This window comes from Homalodisca vitripennis, chromosome 8 (assembly GCF_021130785.1).
Source record: "Homalodisca vitripennis isolate AUS2020 chromosome 8, UT_GWSS_2.1, whole genome shotgun sequence".
NCBI classification, from domain to species: domain Eukaryota; kingdom Metazoa; phylum Arthropoda; class Insecta; order Hemiptera; family Cicadellidae; genus Homalodisca; species Homalodisca vitripennis.
Window position 1 is genome coordinate 31,909,996 of NC_060214.1, and position 22,316 is coordinate 31,932,311.

Consider the following 22,316-nt stretch of genomic DNA (forward strand, 5'->3'; position numbering starts at 1 on the left):
TCATTCCTTATACAAACAGTTGTAAAAAGTTATTGTTACCATGTTTTAGGTGTTATAATTTTTTTATTGTTTCTTTTCTGTTGTGTGATTATGGCTGCAAGTCATGGCCCGAGACCTCATGGCTTCATCCCGATTTTTGTTTCGAAGTTTACCGTACAACTGTCTAAATCTATTATTATCAGAACTTATAAAACTAATCAAGATCAGCATATTACACTTTATTTGTTTTCTTATCCTTGTACATAGTTTTCATATTTTTCATCACATGCATTTGATTACTCTGTAACCTAAAACCTTATTGAACTAATCTAAGGAAGCGATAGAGAGGTTACCAGAGGGTATCGGTCAAGCTCCTAGGAATTAATGTAGACTCAAAATTAAACTGGTCAACTCATATAGATACTGTCTGTAACAAAATCTCTAGAGTAAATTACTTACTTTGGAAACTCAAAAGTTTTGTTAGTCCAGAGTATTTAAGATTGGCATATTTTGGGCTTTTTCAGTCGCACATATTGTATGGTCTACTTGTATGGGGTCATTCTTCACATGTCATTGACATTCTTGTGCTACAGAAAAAGGCTGTTCGTAATATTGGAGGAGCCAACCCACTTGAACACTGCAAACCTCTTTTTGTACAATTTCAAATTCCCACAATAGTAAATCTTTATATTTTTCAAGTTTTATTGTATACAAAATCTAATTTGAATCTTTTTCATACAAGACAGGAGATCCATCAATACAACACTAGGGGAAGGAATAAGATTGATATATTGCCTCACAGACTAGCTAAAACTAAAAGCTCGTTTAAATTAAATTTTATAAATTTTTTTAATAAGCTGCCTGATGATGCGAGACTTGTTTCCTTTAAAATATTTAAAAAAAAGTTATATGATTGGCTAGTGAAAAATCCTTTTTACAGCATTGAGGAATTCATGAATTGCCATATTAATGTTAAGTTTTAGTTTATAACTAACTATAATTACTTTTATTTATTGCTACTTTACTTAAATTTCATGTGAACTTTTTACAACACTTTTGTGTTAATGTAATTTTTAGCTCTAACAATGTATGTAATTTTAAAATGACTTGTCCTATTTCTGTAAACAGATCAATGGAATAAATGATTCTTATTCTTATTCTTATTCTTAAATTTGATTTTGATTGAAATATTCCATTATTATGAAAAATGTGATTATTTTAATGCAAGTATTACATTATTGTAAAATTTATTTTTTTTGTGTGACTATTAGTTATTAGGAATGAATAAAAAAATTAGCTTTAAGGAATTTTCATTTTTATTTTTTCACCTTAAATGAGCGTAATCTAAAAAAATTACTAAATTTATATCGGCGTTCAAAGGGTTAAGATCAGGTTCTGTTCTTGGGTAACGTCAAGTGACTTGGTTAATATTAGATTAAGTGAATAGCTACATTTTTAAAACTTAACTACAGTACTTCTGTGTTTGATTAAGAGATAAAAAAAAACCCAAAAAGTATAAATTTTTACTTAAGTGGACTTTGACTGTTTGTTGTCCAATACACCTGCGTCCTTGGGCAAATACCCACTCTGCCCATTTACAAAAACAGCCATAACATTACTTACCAAACTAATTCTCTGTTGCTCCAATTCTGCTTTTAGTCTTGCCAACTCTTCTTCTTGCTGCATTTTCAACTCATGAAGATCATCTTCAAACTGCATCTCACGCCTAGACAATGAATTAGATTTTTTAGTTTCCAAATAAGTTTTAAGCTTTTAGGCAAAGTTCTGTTATTACTGAAAACTTTTAAAATATACTTCATAGAATATTATGGAGCTTTTTCTTTGTTTATAGTTTGTTTTTGATGATGGAAAGCTTGTGAAGAAAACAAGATTTTTCCGGACATTTGCCATTGTTCAGTGACACAAGAAATCAGTAACACTAAGTTTCAAGAGAGGACCTGATCGGTTGTTTTTGGCAGTTTGTAGAACTGCTGAAACCGTAAACTGGTCAGCCTCATGGTGTGCTTCCAGGGTGCACAAAAGGCCCTTAAGGCTTAAGTGCATGGCAATAGGCTGCCCTATAGAAGAAGAAGTTTCAAGATCTGCAATCTGATCTATTCCTCAGGTAGATAACTGACCTAACACATAACTAAAATCTGCAGCTTGTGATATACAACAACAAACGCTGATAACAGACATATTAATCACTGTTCATCAAAGGAACAATACAAAGATAAAGACCATTTCTACACAAAAAGTGTGTATTCCATACAATTATTGAAGATGTATAAATATTTAGATCTTCTTATGTGTATTTGAAATCTTTATCAAACAAACGTTGCCATAAAGGAAAGAAAGTTCAAATCTGAAGATTAGATCTATTTATTTCTATGCATGTAGCTTTAGGTAAGTCCGATTCCAGCATTGTAATCGGTCTTCAAGTTTTTTAGATACATACATTTTTATTATATGATTTAAACCAGATAGAGAATTTCACCGGACCAAAATATGTAGAAATTAATAGGTTTATCAAACAAGCCAAATTGCTTTTGTGCAACTGTATCAATATCGGAAGAAAATCACAGTTTTTTGAGCTTTTCTGATATTCAAATGACATATATTGAAGTGGAACTAAAAATGTATACAAAACGGAACAAATAACGTAATCTACAGTTACTTAATTAAATATATATACCACAGTAAATTTATGACAGACTGCAGGACTACATGTCCATTACATGTCTAATTCTCGATATAAGAAAAAATCAGTGGTTGTTTTACATAATACAGATTTTATGTAAAGATCATTTTGCCAAAGACAATTTTAACATAGTTCCAAAATGATTTGACTTCAAAAATAATTTCATAATGTTTACAACAGTGTTGTTTATTCATATAACAAATTAAGGCAATTAAGTTAACATCACCTAAATTTAGTAAAACTGTTTTAACATAGATAGATCTTATATCTCCAAATATTCAATTACTTTTTTAGCTATTCAGATTATTATTTTGATTAACTGTATAGGAAACTTAATCCATTAAACCTCAAATTTCAAATTCATTAAAAATTCAAAACTAATTTCAATAAATTTCTAACTATTTCAAGTTACATAACTCTTCTATTTAGTAACAATATTCCAATACTGTTGAACATTTAAACACAAAATTAGTGAAAATAAATCGGTTACTGACCTCTTTATTTCTTGATGAAGATATTCGCACCTCTGGCAGTCTTGACCCTTGAGCACAAACTGCTGCAGTTGTTGCACCTGTCCTCTCAGTTGGTAGCATTGCTCACACAGGCTGTCGGAGGTCAATGGCTCCACTCCAATCAGCTGAGTCTTGTCCCCATCTGCTCGTCGTTTCCTCTCAGACTCCAGCAGATATTCTCTCAAGATGGACACCTCTCTTGCCAGCAATTGCATGCCCTCCTTCAGTTTATCGTCCTCCAAAGCACCATCTCCTGATTTATTTTGTAGATCCTCAAAATACTTAAGGTATAATGTCTGAATCTCAGCCAAGACTACGTGTTCATCAAAAACGACCTCTTGAAGGTTAATACTGCTTTCTGATACATCCAAATCTTGAAGCAGGGATAGTCTAGCATCTAATAAAGCTTTATGAGCAATTACATCTACAAATCTCTGCAGAAGGTGCCTCGCCTTCTCTTCATCCTCTTGGTTTGTCTTCACAGGAGATGTATTCTGAGCCTTTAGCCTATAAACGTTGTCCTGATACTTTTCGTACAGCCTCTTTACAACCACCTCCATTTCCTTATTAAGATATTCCTGTGTGGCTCTGGACCACAGCTCCAAAGAGGCTCTTTCCTGAATTAAAGCTACAAATCTACTGTCTTTTTCATCCTCAACTAAGTTTTGGTAAGTTCTTGAGCACTGAGACATGACTTGGGAGATTTCTGCTTGAATGAGTTCTTCATTGACAGCTTCCTGCGCTAAAGTCCATGCTGCTTTTATCCTGTTCTCACCACCACTTAAAGAATCATCGCCGAGTGTTTCAACAGCAAAAGCTGCTGCAAGTTGATCCACAACTTGATCTACGAAAACTCCTACATTCTGATCCAAATGTTTCTTCCTCTTGTTTAACTCAATGATGGCAGCAGATTCAGTGGATCTCCTCTTATCCTTTGGTTTCCTTGGTTTGATTTTCTGCGTATTTTGATTCAACAAATGTCTTGTCAATGCTTTGGCCAGGTAATCTAGAGATGTCTCTATGTTAGGTTTTCCTCCGGATAGCTTTAGGTCCAACTCAGTCATGAATCTCTCCACATCACTGATATCTCCCTTGGTCGAACCAGACACTGCATCATGAAGTCTTCCCACAAGTACCGATTCAAACGCCAACTTCTCTGCCAAAAGACTCACTCTCGCCTCACTCGTCCACTGACCAGAGGCAATAAGGGATTCTCGTTTTTTGGATATCTCCAACAATTTTTTTCTCAATAGGTTCTCCATCTTCTTGATCTCGCTGGAGACATGATGATGGACAGCACTGGTTCCGTCCACTTCATCAGTTTCCTCAACTCCATTGAAGAGTTTCAGTTCTGTTGGTGATGGGATCTTCTGCTCGGAATCGTCTAGAGATGTGATTGACTCATTACTGGGTTGGGGGGAAGGAGAGGAAGGACATATCACGATCTCCCTCGCTGCCTTGGCTACTTTTGCTTCCAAAGAGGACAGTCTGATGAGCACTTTCATGGGTTCAGAGCATGTAGCGCTGTCCAGTGATTTGCGTCTCAACCTTGCTGCCATTTTGCTGGTCTCAGAACTGGGAGATGGAGGTGGGAAAGTCTTGACAGGGGAGGGACTCTTAGAGGGAGGGGTAGGATTTACACCATCCACTGTAGTTAGTGAACTAATTTTGTTCTCTAACTCTGCAAGTTTATCTTCCAACTCCTTACAAATTGTAAATGACTCTCTGCCTTTGAGAGACAATGACCTCCTCTTCTCCCGAGTTTCTGATTTTGAAAGTTTTTGTTTCAGTGCTCGAATCTGAAATTTAAGAAAAATATGTTTAGCAAATAATACAATTTTCCATTGATATATTTCACTACCAACATCTAGTCCTCCTATATGCTTCAATTTTCATAACAGACTACTACTACTAGACTATTGTGTTAGCAATAATATTTTTACCTCTCAAAATCGAGCAATGAAGTGAATTACAATTTTCAAATACAAAAAAAAAAAAAAAAAAAAACCAATAGGTGTGCTGTACATTAAAACAAATTTACCAATATAGTCTCTATTAAAACTTAAAATATTGATTGAATGCCAATGGCCAATAGTCATTACCCAAGTCAAATAAATAATTTAAATAGGATTGATTTTTTAAAAGTACTTCCTTCCACAAGATATTTATCACGTTTATTTTACTTTTTCACGTTTTTCAGGTTAATTTTGTACGTTTTCACATCATTTTATTATATTTTTACGTTTGTACAGAGATTACATTAAGTATCTGTGATTTCTGTAATCCCCAAAAGTGACTTAGAAGTGACATATTCTTCATATATATAATTAAACCATAGCAGACAAAATTTACAAATTTGGCAGAATATTATTCGGCTATCTTAACTACTTTTTTGTGCAACAATCATCATACGCCTACATTGGGGGGAGAGACAGTGGGGGGAGCATCATGGAAATCTAAATGCAAGTCTAGGTAAATTTTGTATAGGATAAATATTTGTACTTGATTACCTGTTTCTCCGCACTGCAAAGTTTGAGAGCAAGGTCCTGTATCCTGGCGGCCATGAGGTTGGTCTGGCTGTCTGCGTCCGCCTGTCGTGCACGCATGTCTTGTCGTGCATTGATGAGGCTCAGTTCCAGACAATCCGACTGCGCTTGGGACTCACGTAGTTCCCGCTTCATCGCTCTTATCTCTACTACAGCCTTCTCAAACCTTGCCCGCAGATCACCATACTCCTCTACCACCCTATGGAAAATAAAGTGGTTTATATTTCATTCGCATGGTCGTACAGAAACAGAAAATTTACAAACATGAGATATTGATTATTAAATTTTTTTCTAGCAAATATACTTTCATTATATGGCACAAAGGCAGTTTTAATAAGTATGATGAGTTATGTAAGTAGACATTTTCAGATCTGACAACTTGCAGTGAGTGATATAAAACGTTACAAAAAATGTCCAATTCAGTACTTTGGATCAATTTGTAATATACATATTTACAGTTGGTATTAACTTTAGTACTGCTCAGTACCAATTTACATATATGATCCCCTGAATAACAAAAAGAACCATCATGATTGCTTCAAATTAAACACTCATATCCAAACTCTTTTCATTCCTCCTTGAAGCGACTTAAACCACTCACAACCTTGAGTAAATGACAAATATCCATTACTATACACTCTTATTTCAATAAAGAATAGGCCACTGTGGTGGACTTTCCAAGTTTTAATGAAGATTTCACATTAATTCATTGCTCTATCAAAACACTACGCGTTTTTCCCATAAGCAGCTAATACAAAGCCTGATTGAGTGGTCGGCTGGCAAAATTGGAGAGGGGAGATTTCACGTAATTCTGCACTGTAGCATTTGACCATGAGGTCTCTGCTATTGTCTGGCTATAAAATCAGTCCGGTTATTTTTTTTTTTGGTCAGACTTTGTAAATCTAGTGCATATGATTTACTTAACTTTCACTGATAAGTTATGGATAATTTTTTTTAATGGTTAGCCTACTGGATTTGAATTGTATTGAAAACATCTTTAATGTCTCAATAAAACAAATATAATTATACATTTAATTACAAACAAATAAGATGTAATGAAAAATTGGACAAAATTTACTAATAAGGGAAAGGATTCTAAAATTTTCAATTAGCACAAATGGAAGAAGTTCTTAGCGAAGAAATTCCCTTTGAATACGCATTGAAATAAAGATAATGAAAAGATTGGATAATAGAGCATCCTTAAACAACGGTATTGTGGATTGAGACTAGTACGGAAGAAAAAGCAGACATAGAATGAGACTTTCCACCAGGAAAAAATATAACTGACGAAAATAATAGATTCTAGACAGGGCAAGAGGGATGAGAAAATCAGGAAAAATTTACCTGATGAAGTTTTTAAACAGCCGAGTGAGTTTGTCGTGTACATAAGACTAACCTGTCCTTGTCCAGTTGTGTGAGGTCAAGATCCAGCTGTATGTTAGTGAGGTCGCTGAGAGAGTCGACAGAGCGTGATCGTGGGTGCGGTTGTGAATGGTGTCCCCTAGTCTCTAGGTCACGCAGTCGCCGGTACAGCTGGTCGTTCTCCTCTATACCGGCCGCAAGCCGGTTGGTCACACTCTCCAGTTCATCACGCAGTCGTCTTGTGAGATCATCCGTCGCAGCCAGCTCCTCCCGCAACCGTTGTACCAACTATGGAGCAACAAATTACATAACGTCACCCAGCACTAACAATTCAAAGATTGGTAGTAATTGAGAAAAAAATCAAGCCATGTTTGAGCTGTATTAAAGTGTTACAAAAAACATCTAAGAATCTAGAACATTACTTTTAACTGCATCTTAAAATTACGAGCACTGCTGTTTCATGTCTGGTATACATATTTTACCAACAAAGTTACATTTTTTTTTAAAGTGCCTCACCTTAGCACTGTCTGCGAGCTCTACACAGAGTTGCGAGTATCGCTGGTTGGCACACTGTAGCTCGCACTCCGCGCTAGTCAGGTCCCTGTCCCATCGGGCCTTCTCCTCTACATACCTGCAGGTACAGAAAAAAGGTACAGTGTATTAGCAGCACTAATAGAACAGTTTCTGTTAGCCCTTGAGGGATTTCAAAGAAATACTAATAATGATTATTGATAACTTATTCATTTACTTTGAGGTGGTCTGTGTCTACAGTTTCAGTAAGCTATCTAAAGAAAAATCTCAATTTCTATACCTAAAAAACAACTGTCAACTGACCATTATTGTCTTGCCCTATCATCATAATATTTGTTTCATTATCAATCATCAAGTTATCTGTTAGGTAAAAACAAAAATTAATAAGAACTAAAACAATAAATTTAAAACATTATCACAGCCGATATTGATCTCCTTAAGTATTTCTAGGCTTATCTTAACATTAATTACGGTACAAATCTTGATTGAAAATCGAAAATAACATTATTCTACATTGAAGTTTTGAACAATAATAGATCAAAGTAAAACAACAAAGTACAAAATTACCGTTTTTTAAGAGAATCGAGTTCAGCAGCATCTCTCGCTCGTTGCTTGTTCGCGTCTTCGGCTCGTTGCAAAAGATCTTCCACCTGCGGAACACAGAACAGATCAAACAATACTCTCTGCAAAGTATGAATTTATTCAACTAGCTCAGTGTACACATTCTTTGTAAAACAAAATTTAAATAAATGTAATAAAAAATTTATCACAAATCAAATTTTATGTTAATTAAACTAATGAATTTCCATCTAGCCATGATGATCTATATGATTATTACATAGAAAATCTATGGATTGAGAATAACATATAGTACAAAGTTCAATACATTTACTTGTTCATGAGCCTTTAAGGCTGAAATAGACTCTTTTTTTGTCTTTCAGAAGGAGCCCAAAAATATTTTAAAATATTAATTACAAAATACAAACACTTAATATAAAGAATCGGAAAAGTATTTTGTAATGTTTAATTGATTTATATTATTTGTAGTTGTTCTATATCTCTTTTTTGCCTTATTCCTGTGGAGGATCTTATCAAACAGAATAAGTGGGAGAGTCCGATATCCAAAGTCCAACATCCTAGACTGCTCGGCCATCAGCACTCTCAGCACAAATTATTTTCCTTGATTCTATAATTTTGAATAACAAAAATTTCAAATGGATGGATCTTTTTATACAACAAATATGTCAGCCTACACTTTCAAAATGATTGCAGACTTCTAACTTTCACCAGGCAGAAGATATCTATCCGAAAAGAACAAGAGCAGAAAATTTAAAAAAACTGTAAATTTCTAAACAGATTATACAAATAAGTGAAGTGAGTAGTAAATCTAAGGATATTTCAGGTGATCTAACCTGTTTCTCCAGAGCGCTGACATCAACCTTGCGCTGCCTCAGTCTCAACAGTTCTTCTTCAGCACTGCTCAGTTCCCGCAAAACGGAGGTTAACTGTCTCTTGACCTCCTGCAGCTCACCCCCCTGATTCTGCACCCTCTCTAGCAGTGACTGGCTTTCAGTCACCACCTGCACAAAGGCACAGACATCAACATTTTGCTGCCTCAATCTCAACAGTTCTTCCTTAGCACTACTCAGTTCCCGCAAAACGGAGGTTAACTGTCTCTCGACCTCCTGCATCTTACCTCCCTGACATGCAAAGGCAAAGATTTCAATATTCGTTGTTGCTTTGATTATCTTTCTTAACATATTATAGAATAGTTTATGATACAAAGGGGTAGTTCCATAATAGGCCATCTGAATGCAAAGTTCATTCATAAAGTGAAGACCCGTCTGTGGTGAAACAACCTTGAGATTTACCCCATAATACCAATGTTAACCTTCAAACACTATTATACCCTTAATTTTGGTCTTAAAATTATGGGAGTTATCGCATTTTACAAATAAAATTAATACACGTCCAAATGCTTTAGTTCTTATAGGACTAAAATAAAGATGGTTACCAGTACATCTCTCAACTTAGAAAATAGGCGATTGTTGCAAAAAAGTTTATGATATTTAAAAAACCAAAGACAATGTAGAAAATGTTTATTTTCAAATAGAGAAATTTAACATGCTTCCATGAATTCTGATACATTACATTTCTGAACATGAGTTTCTTTTCCAAAATAATAAAAAGTGAAAGTCTATCTCAGGCAAGTTGTTTTTACACTATTGCCAAGGTCTAGAGTAAACTTCAGGAGAGCTAAAAAACTAATTTCAAGATGGATGGTACTGTGGTACTATGTAGTTTTGTCAACGTCGTTGTTGGAAGACTATAAATTAAGATAACTATAACTAAACAAAATTTACTAAGGTGGTAACTCCAACCCTGCAATTCTTACCTTGCTGATTTCATCTACATCAGACTCCTGCATCTCCCCACAGCAGGCCAACACAAAGTCTTCTTGTGGAACAGAGTCGAGTGTGGACCTGCGTGAGGAGGGAGGGGATGACCGGGACCGCTTGGTGTTGTACGCACGGGATCGCAAACCTCCCCTACAACATACAAAGTATCATCTATTTCAGGCCAACATCAAACCAACATTTTTTATAATAAAGAGTTTGTGGCAAGTACTATACAAATTACAATGGCCTACAAAAAAGTATTGTGTTTTATGTGTCTGCTTACAAATGCAGTCTTCGGTACACAAATTTTAGATCCCTGACTGATATCTTTTTCCTTACCGTTTCTATTAGTGTTACATTTTTATGTGACGTTTACAGAATATCATAACGTACGGAGAATAAAACAAACATCCATTATACACTTACCTTGCTCGTTCCTTGACTTTGGAGATGGGGGTTCGATTGAGAGGTGGGGAGGGGGGCAAGGTGTCACCCCAATCTCCACTCTCTCTTCTCCCCTCTGATGCTGTGCGATATTCGTCGTCCGAGGAGAAGATGATGGAACGCCCCGTGAGAGGGGTGGAAGGAGCGATACTCTCTCTGTCCCTCTCCATTCTGTACAAAAAGAAGTAATGGTTAAATATTGCTGGATTTTTTCAAATTCAAAGTTCAAAATTCTATTCAAAATGTAATAAAAGAAAAGAAAGGGTGATTTTTGAGTTTAGATAATACATGTCTTTTTATTATTTTCTCACAAAAATTCAATATCACAACAATATAAGTTGTTTGATGTTGAAACTGCACAAGTGTTTTCCTAAATAAAACTAAAAAAGACGAAGTTTGAAAATGATGGATTTTAAAACTGTAATGCTAAATTTCATAAAAATAAACAAAAAGTAATCATCGAATCCAAAAATTACTTATTTTTGTTTTGTTTAGATTACTCAAATCACATTTTTTGTTAAAATCAGATGAAACAACTGTGAAATTGCTTCTTGACTATTCTTGGGCGTCCATAGTTATTATGGGAATCTTTGCAGGATTTATGATAATTTTTTAGTTATTTACAGTAAAAATTTTCTCAATTAGTTTTTATGCGATCTTGGAAAAAGAAATTAGGTACACAGTCGGTGTATGATAGTCCCTTTTTACAGGCCTAATTTTAAACTATTATTTTGGAATGTTTGCAGTATTTCCAACAAGCTTCCTTTTATTGACATTCTAAATAACCAATACAGGACTGATGTACTTTGTATTGCGGAACACTGGTTATCCTCATCGGACATGAAGAACTTGGTGATACCTGGATATGAAGTTGCTGATTTCTTTGCAAGAGAGAAAACATTCTCACGGTGGGATTGTTATTTGTGTTAAAAGTGGTACTGAAGTCATCAAATTTGACAAATTATCTTGTTTCTCGGAAGAACTTACCTGTGAGTTAGCAGCGATTGTATTGCCTACTTTCAACACAGTAGTGGTAGCTTTTTATAGATCTCCAGCAAGTAGCTTTTGTCTATTTTATGATAAACTCCATGATATTTTTTCCCTTCTGAATGGCAAAAAAAATGAACCTAATTATTGCTGGTGATTTTAATGTAAACTTTCTCAGTAACCATGTGGAAACAAAAGAACTCCTCAACTTGATCAATTAGCTTTGGACTTAATATCACTGTCTCAGAAATAACTAGACCAGGGCCTTGGTGATAGTGAAACCTTGGGTAGCTGTATTGACAATCTACTGACTACTGTTCACCCAGACAGAGTACACTCGTCAGTAATTCACACGGCTTGCTTCCGATCATCTGGCCATCCTCTTTCGAGGCGTTTCTTGGAGTATAAAATACCACAGACTGTCTCAGAAAAGTCAATAATTAGACCCATTTGTGCATTGGTACCTCATTTTTGTTATCATATCTTAAGCTTATAAATTGGAAATGATGTATACCGTTTGGAATCTGATATAAATTCTAAGTTCAAGCTCTTTCTAGATCTGTTTATGTGGGCACTAAACTGTTCTATGCCTCTTAAGACTAAAAAACTTAAAAGTAAGAATATTAATGTTTCCTGGTACCATGATAGCCTAGTTTAAAATAAAATCTGAATTAGATAAGCTACATTATATAATATTAATAACACCAACTCTGAGAGTAACATTGAATTCAAAACTAGGTACAAGAAACTTAAAACAGTGTATAAGAATGAAATCCGAAAGGCCAAAACTTAATTATAATAATGGTGTAATTGACAAAGCTGTAAATAAGAGTAGAGCTGCTTGGGTTTAATAAATCAAACAGCCAGACCTAATAGTAAATCAGTGAGTTCTTCTGTGACACTGGAACCCAATAGTTTTAATAATTATTTTGTTTGTTCAGTTGAAGATACATGTAATAATATCCCCACTAGTGATAATACATTTTCTTTTTATCTTAACAAGTATTCCAACTTGACCCTTCCATATGTTTGATTTTAATTTTATTGAATTTAAAGTTTGAAGATGTCTATGCAGCTATAATTAGTTTAAATAACAGTACATGCTTAGACTGTTTTGGTGTAAATGCTCCAATCTTGAAATTATGTGCTGCCTATATTTTGTGCAGTATTAACTTACCTATTTAATGAATGTATTAAGTCTGGCATTTTTCCTGATGTATTGAAAGTTAATAAAGTTATTCCTGTACATAAGAAGGGGCCTAAAGATCAAATCTGTAACTATAGACCGATTTCGATAATTCCAGTTGTGTCAAAGGTTTTGGAACGCCTACTTCACAAGCAGGTATTTATTATCTGGAAACTAATGGGTTAATTAGTAACTGTCAGTTTGGGTTTCGGGCTAAACGGAGCACTACTGATGCAGTTCAGTCTTTTGTAAATGACTGTTTTGAGGGTTTGGAACTGAAAAATGCTGTTAATTTTAGATCGTATGACCTTTCCAAGGCCTTTTACACGGTCGACCATAGGATCCTAATAAGTAAGTTGAGCTACTATGGTTTCAGTCAACTTCTGAAACTCTCCCTGTTAATTATGGAGTTTCCACAAGGCTCCATTTTAGGTCCAACTCTATTTATTGCATATATAAATGACTTGCCTTCTAATCTGGGCAAGAGCGGTGTAAGCACTTATTTATTTGCTGATGACCTGGGGCTTACAGTCAGCTCTAAATCAGACGTTGAATGTAAAAGTATCGTTGGTTCTAAGACTTCGATTATAAACGATTGGTGTGCAGCTAACAAGTTATGTGTTAATAATAAAAAAATCCAGGATTTACAAATAACACTAGCTCATAGGCCCAATGAAAATGATTTCAGTCTCAAGTTTCTTGGAGTACACATCCAGTCTAATCTTAAATGGCAAACTCACATTGATTATGCTGCTTCAAAGATTGCTCAGGGCATTTTCTTAATTAGATCTCTAAAGGGTGTTATTTCCTCAGACCTTCAGCTGCAGATATACTATGCTTATGTCCACAGTTGTCTAACCTATGGGATTGTTTTGTGGGGTTACTCACAAGCTGCAAGCAAGCTATTTATTCTACAAAAAAAGAGCTGTAAGGCTGCTATGTAATGTAGGAAACCGCGAACACTGTAAACCTCTTTTTATAAAACTTAATATTTTAACACTGCCTTCTATTTATATATTATATGTGCTCCTGTATGTAAAAGATAATTTTAAACTACCTCTCTAACCATAGTAATATCCATAGTTTACTATACACACGTAATAGAAATAACCTTAGTATTAACAAAATGTAATTTTTCAAGCACCCAATCCAGTTTTAAGTATCAAGGAATTAAGCTGTACAATGCATTGCCTTTAGATATAAAAGAATTAAGTAGAACTAATTTTAAGAACTGTGTAAAAAAATTGTTACTCAAATCTTGCCTGTACAGTGTCAATGATTACTGTATTAAGAGAAAATTTTAGGAATAGACTATTTTAGCCCTAATATTTGACGTTGTTATATGTATGTACATTACATCTTGACAATAAATGATTTGATTTGATTTGATACAATTTGTGTACATAGTTAGCGATGTTGAACTTACTGGAGAGGGTTGGTATCCATTTTGGTATCCAGCCCAGCCGCTCGTCGGATAGCACACATCCAGTTGGCTCGGATACCAGCAGTGACGGCAGACAGAACATAGCTTCGCTCATCCCATGTCTGTGTACAAAGGGCGAATATAAATCAATTAACCTCTTTAACCAATACAATCACTCCGACAGTATTTGTCATGTGCCACAAGTGTTAAATAATAGTTTACCCTTTGAACATATCATAATTGTTGTTAGTGTTAAAGAAGAATACATTTCGAAACTTCTGATTGAAATCCAGGAGCTGAGAACAATTTGATTTGTTTAAGCACATAACCTAGTCTTTCTTGAAACGTATAGAGAAATTTCCTTTAAGAAAGAATTCGAGGTTGAAATGGAAGTGTATTTAAGGGTTAAAAATAAGAAACTGTAGTCTTTTCTCAAATCATAGTTTCCTAGCTACTTAAATCCAATCCAATACTTAAATATAACCATCAGGCAGGTAAATAATTGTTAAATCATTGTAATCTATCCATAATACAAACCGATTATTTGGCTTGAAATGGTGACTTTCTGTCTCTTTTTATAGTTGCCTGATAACAGTATAACTATTTATTTATAGTGTGCCATGCTAAGAAAATATGATTTGAGAAAAATATTTTTACTTGATATTTTTAAACCTTTTGGTACCATCCCATTGTGACCTAACCAAAACTAGTGTGGCCAACAGTTGATTTCCTTCTTAGGAGAAATTCTCTATCAATTTCAAGAATAAGCAAGGTGTGCTTAACACCTTCACTACAACGGAGGAGTAGTAATGTGCGCCTGCCGCAGTCAATATATTAAACAGCGTGGATTGGCTCTCAGCTCCTAAGACCTATTACTAGCTCAAGTAAGAAGGGTTGAATGTAAACAGCAAAAATACAAATTTGTACTGTCTTTTTTGTTACTGTTGTTGCAATTTGTAGAAGCTACTGTTAACATAAAGTTCACTGTACTCACCGTCGTCTGGAAGCCGTAGTTGCGGGCCACTTGCACCTCGGTGACAGCACTGACGCCACTCAGGTCTATCACGCCATCTAGTATACCTTGGTCTTCAGCACCTGGATCTCGATAGTATAGCAGGGCCGCACCTCTCAGCACAAACCAGTGCTTGTTCCACTCCTGTAATCATGCAACAATTCCACATAAAGCAAGTGTGGACTTAGAAATTTAAAAGACATTCATTTGTTTTACGATCAGAAAACAAAGGGACCTTTGATTCCCAGAAGTGAATGAAGACATGCTCTTTACTCCCTCTCTGTCTTTACTATCAATATTTTGTGGTTGGTAAAGTAATATTGACTGATTGCTATACATTTTCTTCGGTTCAGCAAAGGCACTGAATGTCCAAGGTCCTTAAAACATTTTGGACGTTTTGGAACATTGAGAAGACATTCATTTGTTTCACGATGAGAAAACAAACGTCCTTTGATATCACAAAATTATATGAAGATGTGCTCCCTATTCCCTTTCTGTCTTTACTAAATTTTGTAGTTGATAAAAGTAACATTGATTTATTGCTATATATGTGCTTCGGTTCACCTAACATACTGAATGTCCAAGGAAGTCCTTTACACATTTTTTTATAATACAATGAGTAGAGATTGGCAAGCCAATCTTTCCTGGTTTGATGCTTCGCAGACAGAAAATTTTGTACAATACTTAATTTCCGATCATTACAACAGTATTTTGAGTGGATTGCGAAGTGAATTTATTTGGGGTCATATTGCCTTTACTCATAAATCTAGAAAGCACTATGAGAGGTGCTATGAGTACTAAAATCACCTGCTGGAGAAGTGTTGGCCAAGAGTGGTTTGACAAACATTTTTAAACTTAGGGAGACTCTCTAAATGTTGTGCATTTAACTTCTGGGTGATATTTGCTTCTAAGGTGGAATTATGTTCATGTTTGAATCCATCACCTCACAACGATAATTTGTTATACACTTTCCTCTTTATATATAACATGTCTTATGTCTTTTATGTTTTCTGTTTTATGTATATTTGAATATTAGCATGATTTATTTCATTATGCATAACTGGACTTAAAATTTGTATGTATTTTATTCAAACTGAGAGCCTCCCATTAGTAAAATCCAAACTACACTTTTTAGTTTATTATATGTTCGTTATTAAACAAAACTAAAACTGAATTATTTTAGAGGTTAGAATAAATGTACTAAAATAAAATAATATAATACAAAAATAACTAGGAATCTCAAGGTGTTATTATTTCTTCCTACAGTGATCCTCCATAATATACTAAATAATAGCAACATCCAAAAAAAAAAAAAAAAAAACAAATATGCAATGCATACACTGACATAAGCAGAAAACCAGCAGACCATAACTGACCTTATCGTTGCCTTGCTTCATGAGCCAGCCCTTCTTAATGTTCAGGAGGTCTTCGGCTGGCAAGTCTACCCTGAGTTCGGAGCTGGGAGAGTAGCGAAGAGACGACAAGTCCAGACCACAACCGTCGGGATCTCCCCTCACCTGTAACACACCCAAGCCAACTGTTAAACTACTAAATTTATTACAACTATAACTAACAAACTTGATCAATCATTTTAACAAATACAGAATTGTATGAATCACCAATATCCTTTCTTCTCCAATGCATAGAAATCGAGAGTAGGAAATTAACCAATATGAAAAAGCCAATATTAGTAAATAAATCATTCAGAAGCTCATCAGTCTCTTGTTCATTGATCATTAGACAAAGAACCACTTTTTGAGTAAAGTATCACAAAGGTCTTTAAGTCTCAATAAATGTTTTTGTGCAATTAGAAAAAAATACACAAAGAAACAAACATACAACAGTCAGTTAGTTACCTGTTTGTGGGTGGTGGTGTCTCCATCTCGGGTGGGCTCATGGCTAGAGGGAGGAGGGGGCGTGACAGCAGGAGAAGTGAGGCGTCTGTGCTGTCTCGGCCTTGTCAGCGAGTCAGCGATGTCCTTCAGCTTACACTCACTCTCGAATTCCTCCAACAGAAGCCGCCGCGACACCTCAGGGTGTTCTGTCAATATCAGACACAACATATTTTTTCACTGCATGATGCCATTACAAAATAAAGTAAAAATGAAAATGGTTTTCACATAAGAAATACCTTTTGAGTTTGATCTCCTAAATTTGATGGTCTAAAAATCTTACATACATTTTTAGACTTCTTTCTCTATTGAACAAATTTGTTCAAGTTCAGAGATTTTGGAAGATTACATAAATACGAGGGCAATCTTTTTCAACCTCCGATCTCCGCCATGATGGCCAGACAAGTGACAGGTCAGCGACGAGCGCAATAGTCTATCACACAGCTACATTTGCAACTGTCGAGTTCAAGCAGTCAGATTGCGCAGAGCTACAGTCGCATCCGCCTCTGTTGACTCTTCCGCCAAATTTAAATTGAGGAGTGTTATTAGATTCCTGCAAGCAGAAGGGAATAGAACAGCAGAAATCTAATGGAGAATGTACTGTGTTTATGGAGAAAACATCAGTGATGGTGTTGTGTGTGAATGATGGCCCAATGGTAAATTCAAGGATAAATTGAAGGAATGCCATTCAGCAAATTTTGTGGGTGTCAAGTCATCTTTGGCACCCAGCGAACACAAATCTTTTTTTATCCTATTTAAATTGTCTGTATCAATAGAGAAAAGAGAAGATCATGAAACTTCTGAAAATTCCAAAGACAAAGCACTTATTGTGAATCTACAGTTTTCACTATGCACTATAGCAATTTGATCAACAAGGCCGTCTGCAGCAAAAAACTTGTGTCCTTGACCTCCTTCATCGTGCATGTCAGTTTGGTCATCTTTTCATATTCTACAACATTTGCATACAACACCATCACTCATAATGTTTTCTCCGTAAAAATGGCACATGCTCCAATGGATTTCTGTTGCACTATTCGCTTCTGATTGCAGGATACGAATAACATTCCTCAACTGACATTTGGTAGGGGATCAATAGAGGTAGCCCTGTTTATACGATTGCAGCTCAGTGAAAACTAGCTACTTGAACTCGGCAGTGACAAATGTTGAAGTGGGGAATATGCGTGATCGACTACTGACCACACAGTGGACCTGCCACGTGTCTGGCCGTCTTGGTGTGAGATTGGAGGTTGAAAAAAAAAAAAACGAATCTTGTATTTCGATTTTCTAATCTACCAACAATATCTCCGAAACTTTACATAAGAATGTATTAATGCCTTTTCAGCAATAAATGTGAAAATTTTCTCTCACATTATATGAGTGTGTACTTGCTATCCCTTCCTTACACTTAAAAAACTCTTTTCATTTAATATGTTATAAGTGGATATTTTTATTTTGTTGTTATTTTATTTTAATCCAATTTGCATGCCGACAACATGAACAAATTAAATAAATCTTCTTTTTGAAATATTAATATTTTCCCAAGCTATCTAACTGGTAAAAGTAATGTTTGATTTAACTATGCTAAATTATATACGAGACATTTAGAGATTAATATCACATACAAGTACAATGTACTGTATAATAATCATACAATTAAGAGATTTATATTGACGTTAGATGACTGGACTTGTATTAAACAAACACTTCAAATGTTCTATGAAGATCTTTGAAATCATTTGAAGAAGAGGGGAGGAAAGAAATTAACACTTGCAATATTCCAAAACATTCCTTTACAAAGCCAGTGACCACTTCTCTGAACAAATGAGTGAAGTTACAAGAAAAGGATTTGCTGGCCAAAAGTTTATCTGGATCTGCAAGTCAGTCGGCTCATAGAGAAAGTGAACATTTACACAGTAGTTTGTGGTCAAACCTCGCCACAACTGGAACTCACCGACCAAGAGTGCCGCGGAACGTTTGTCTACTCACTTTTCTCTAAGTGCAACACCACATAATTCAAGAAGTGTCGGGGAAAACAGGAGAATGTTACATTACGTAACTAAAACATTTGAAGGGAAGCAAGTGATTATTTCCATTATGTAAGTAAACAATAATATTTTTGTTTCCCACACTCTCTTGTGATAGCTTATTTATCACTGTTTGTTACGGGTTGCCTTGTTTATCTCTTGTGTCACAAACTGTGAGATTGTACATTCTTGAGATATATTTACCCAAGATATCAGACAATTATTCTTTAAACTTTCAGATTTGGAAATCAACTGTTTCATGATCTATTTTTAAATGTTGTCCAGTTTGTTGCACCTTTAAAAATTTGCCAATTCGCAGATAATATCACTAATTAACAATTTCCATACAATGTGAGTGGTAAAAACTTAGCTCATCATAATGATTACATATTCAATCACTAATTAAAATCACTTTCTAGTAACAATTTCAATATTTTTAACAAATTTATCAGGTTGTTAATCAATAAACTGTACAAAAGTGCTAGTAGCTAAAACATAGTGATTTTTCTAATGTTAAAATAAATAAAAATTTATTAAACTGGAATAACCCGCAAATCGCTGTATTTCCATCTTGATAGAAGGAGATTAAAATTAATGTTGAATTAAAATGTTAAAATAGGATAGTAATGCTTAGATGTTATAAAATATAAACAACGATAAGCTAACTAAAAGCATTAATATGATTTACTTTATGAATTATTTAACAAAATTGTATTAACATTTACTAAGAAAGACGAAACTTCCAAGAAAGATTCCGGAGAATCTATAAAGTTCAGCTGCTGTAAAGTCATTTACAGTGAACATTTTATAACTATACTATTATAAATATTCAAGTTTGGGCTTAAAAGTTGGGTTTTGAAGGTCTTAATGGTTATTATTGAATTTTTAATATTTGCAATCTTTAAAAAGTCATATCATCATGCAAATTAGTAATTTTCATAAAATATTTAACTTGATTTGATCTAAACAAGGAAATAAAAATCACTAAGGGCCAAACGATGGTTTAATCTAGACAGCCAAGCAAGCTTGGGTACTGTAAATATGACAAAATATAAGTCCGCCTAATATCTACAGTAGAATTGTTAGTGCCATATTTTAACACGATTTACCTAGCTAAAAATTAACACTTACTGGCTAAAGCTGTTGAGATGGCTAAAACAGAAGCTTTCTCAATGAAAATAACCAAATTAAATAGTATTGTAAGCAGAATTACGAGTAGAATCATTTCAGTACTATCCGAAAAATATGTTACATGATGGATCTCACAATAAAAACGTCACAGCCATGAGAAGCACACAACACCGCACAACAATGTACCTGAGGTAGGGACCGCCGCTTTCTTGTCAGTCCGCCAGGTTGGCAGCATCTTAGTGAGATCCTCAGAGTAGCTCCTGCCAGTCTTGAGGCCCCGTTTCTCTCTATTCTGGACTCGCCGAGTGCGGCCCTTGTCGTCGGGGCGGGGCACCTTGTCTCGGGTGGGTGGAGAACCCATGTACACTGCACACCACAGGCTTTACTACCATGCACAACTCTACATGCCCTCACACATGTTTCATCAACAGGAGGTTGTCAATTCTTCATCGTATAACTTATATTTCAAAAAGTTTTAAAGGAATTTTTTTAATTTTTTCACAAAAATTTATAACACACATATGTATGCCTCTTTTACATATCACAGTTAACAGATATTACAATAATATAATGTGATTTTTACAGTTAATAACTTTATATTTTTATCATGTTTCAAGGAAATTCACTTATTTCGTGCAACCTGGATTATAAATTCTTAAAGCAAACAGATATAAAATAAAAAAGATAATAATTAAAATTCAAACATAGGTGTTCTACTTTATTTACAGAAGAAGGAACTAACGTCACAGATAAAGCAAAATTAAAATATTGTATACCAATTATTTTTAATCTTTTTTTATTGAGTGAAAAAAATTTTTGGGCCACCAGTTTAGTTTTATTTAATTACTCTAACTGCATTACATATAAAAATATTATTTAATGTTTTTATGTATAATGGATGATTTAGGATTGTAAAAGCTTTGAACAAAATTCTCATGTATATTCTCTAAGTGAAATGTGACATATATTTTGCACAGTAACGCTTCATGCGCTCATACACTAAAATATCTTTTGTATGCTTCAAAGTCACATTGAAAACACGTCCATTCAAACAAATTTCGTCAAGCGGTAGAGACAATGGGGCTCACCTTTCCTGTTCTCCATGGACGGCTGATGAGGTGTCTCGATAGGACTGGACTGTGGGGACGTGACGGGGACATCCCTTGTGGGGAACACATCCTCGCCCTCCCACACGGCCCCGGGTAGTCTCCTGCCACTGTAGCGGTCGCTGGACACAGAACTGGAGACATCTACGCAAACACGTAATGTGTTACTGATGGGAAGTGGTAAGGGTAACATTAATCTTTAGAAGTAATGGTATCAATAATACTCTACCTCAAAACATTGATTTATGCTCTTTCGACCTTGGCTTCTTTTGTCAACAGAATTAGAGTGATTTTGCCTGATTTGTATGTTGTATGCTTTTGAATTGTACTAATTCATCATTGGATAAGCTTAAAGTTATACTATTAATTTACAAGAACTTTTTGTGTACAATAATATTGAAATTTTTAGAAACTAATTTAAATTTTGCTTGGTTTGACTATGTCCTAATTTATTTATAAAATCATTCTTATATTGTGGTACCATTTATTTAAAATATCTTCAATAATATATGATTTATTTATTAATATTGCTTAAAATAATTTATATGTACGAGCTTTAATAATATTGTAAAAATTATTTGTATTAAATGCTGCAATGTTATTGGATTTATATCTGTTTTGTAGCATCAATAAAGAATTATTGAATTATTGAATAACATGAGGCTGAATTAGAAAGTCCTCCAGTGAAATATCGATATACAAAACAATTTTGTAATGTTTAAATAGAACAAATATTACCAATACATACAAGCATATAATGCTGATATAAAAATACAACCATGTTCAATAAAGTGAAGAAGTACCATTTGAAACTCTTAATTAAAAGCTTTAGTTCATACATTTTCTAAAAAATATATACACTTATTTCAAACATTTAATAAAATAATATTGCAACGAAATTAGAGTGAGAAAAAGAATGACACATATAACATACAATTTTATCTGCATTTTATTTTTAAGGCAATAAATATATAATATAAATATGTATAAATTTAATAAAGCTCATTAAAATACTAGTAAGTATTAAAACATACTATTTAACTTCGATATCTAACAATGTGAATATCATTCTCAATGTGAA

General features: G+C 34.4%; 1 protein-coding gene across 3 annotated transcripts in view; it reads right to left on the bottom strand.

Moving 5' to 3' along the window:
* LOC124367497 (protein outspread) overlaps positions 1-22,316 on the bottom strand; it is a 250,443-nt gene that overhangs the window by 15,945 nt on the left and 212,182 nt on the right. For 2 of the 3 annotated variants that reach the window (XM_046824356.1, XM_046824354.1), the window contains exons 6-20: positions 21,218-21,379; positions 20,316-20,495; positions 16,939-17,123; positions 16,459-16,599; positions 15,065-15,226; positions 14,074-14,192; positions 10,457-10,645; positions 10,027-10,180; positions 9,044-9,211; positions 8,199-8,281; positions 7,617-7,731; positions 7,135-7,388; positions 5,703-5,937; positions 3,175-4,991; positions 1,603-1,705 (exon numbers count right to left, since the gene is read on the bottom strand). In XM_046824356.1, the coding sequence (XP_046680312.1) occupies positions 1,603-1,705; positions 3,175-4,991; positions 5,703-5,937; positions 7,135-7,388; positions 7,617-7,731; positions 8,199-8,281; positions 9,044-9,211; positions 10,027-10,180; positions 10,457-10,645; positions 14,074-14,192; positions 15,065-15,226; positions 16,459-16,599; positions 16,939-17,123; positions 20,316-20,495; positions 21,218-21,379 (4,067 nt within the window). The remainder of the gene's footprint in view (positions 1-1,602; positions 1,706-3,174; positions 4,992-5,702; positions 5,938-7,134; positions 7,389-7,616; positions 7,732-8,198; positions 8,282-9,043; positions 9,212-10,026; positions 10,181-10,456; positions 10,646-14,073; positions 14,193-15,064; positions 15,227-16,458; positions 16,600-16,938; positions 17,124-20,315; positions 20,496-21,217; positions 21,380-22,316) is intronic. The other variant, XM_046824355.1, reaches the window with a different exon arrangement.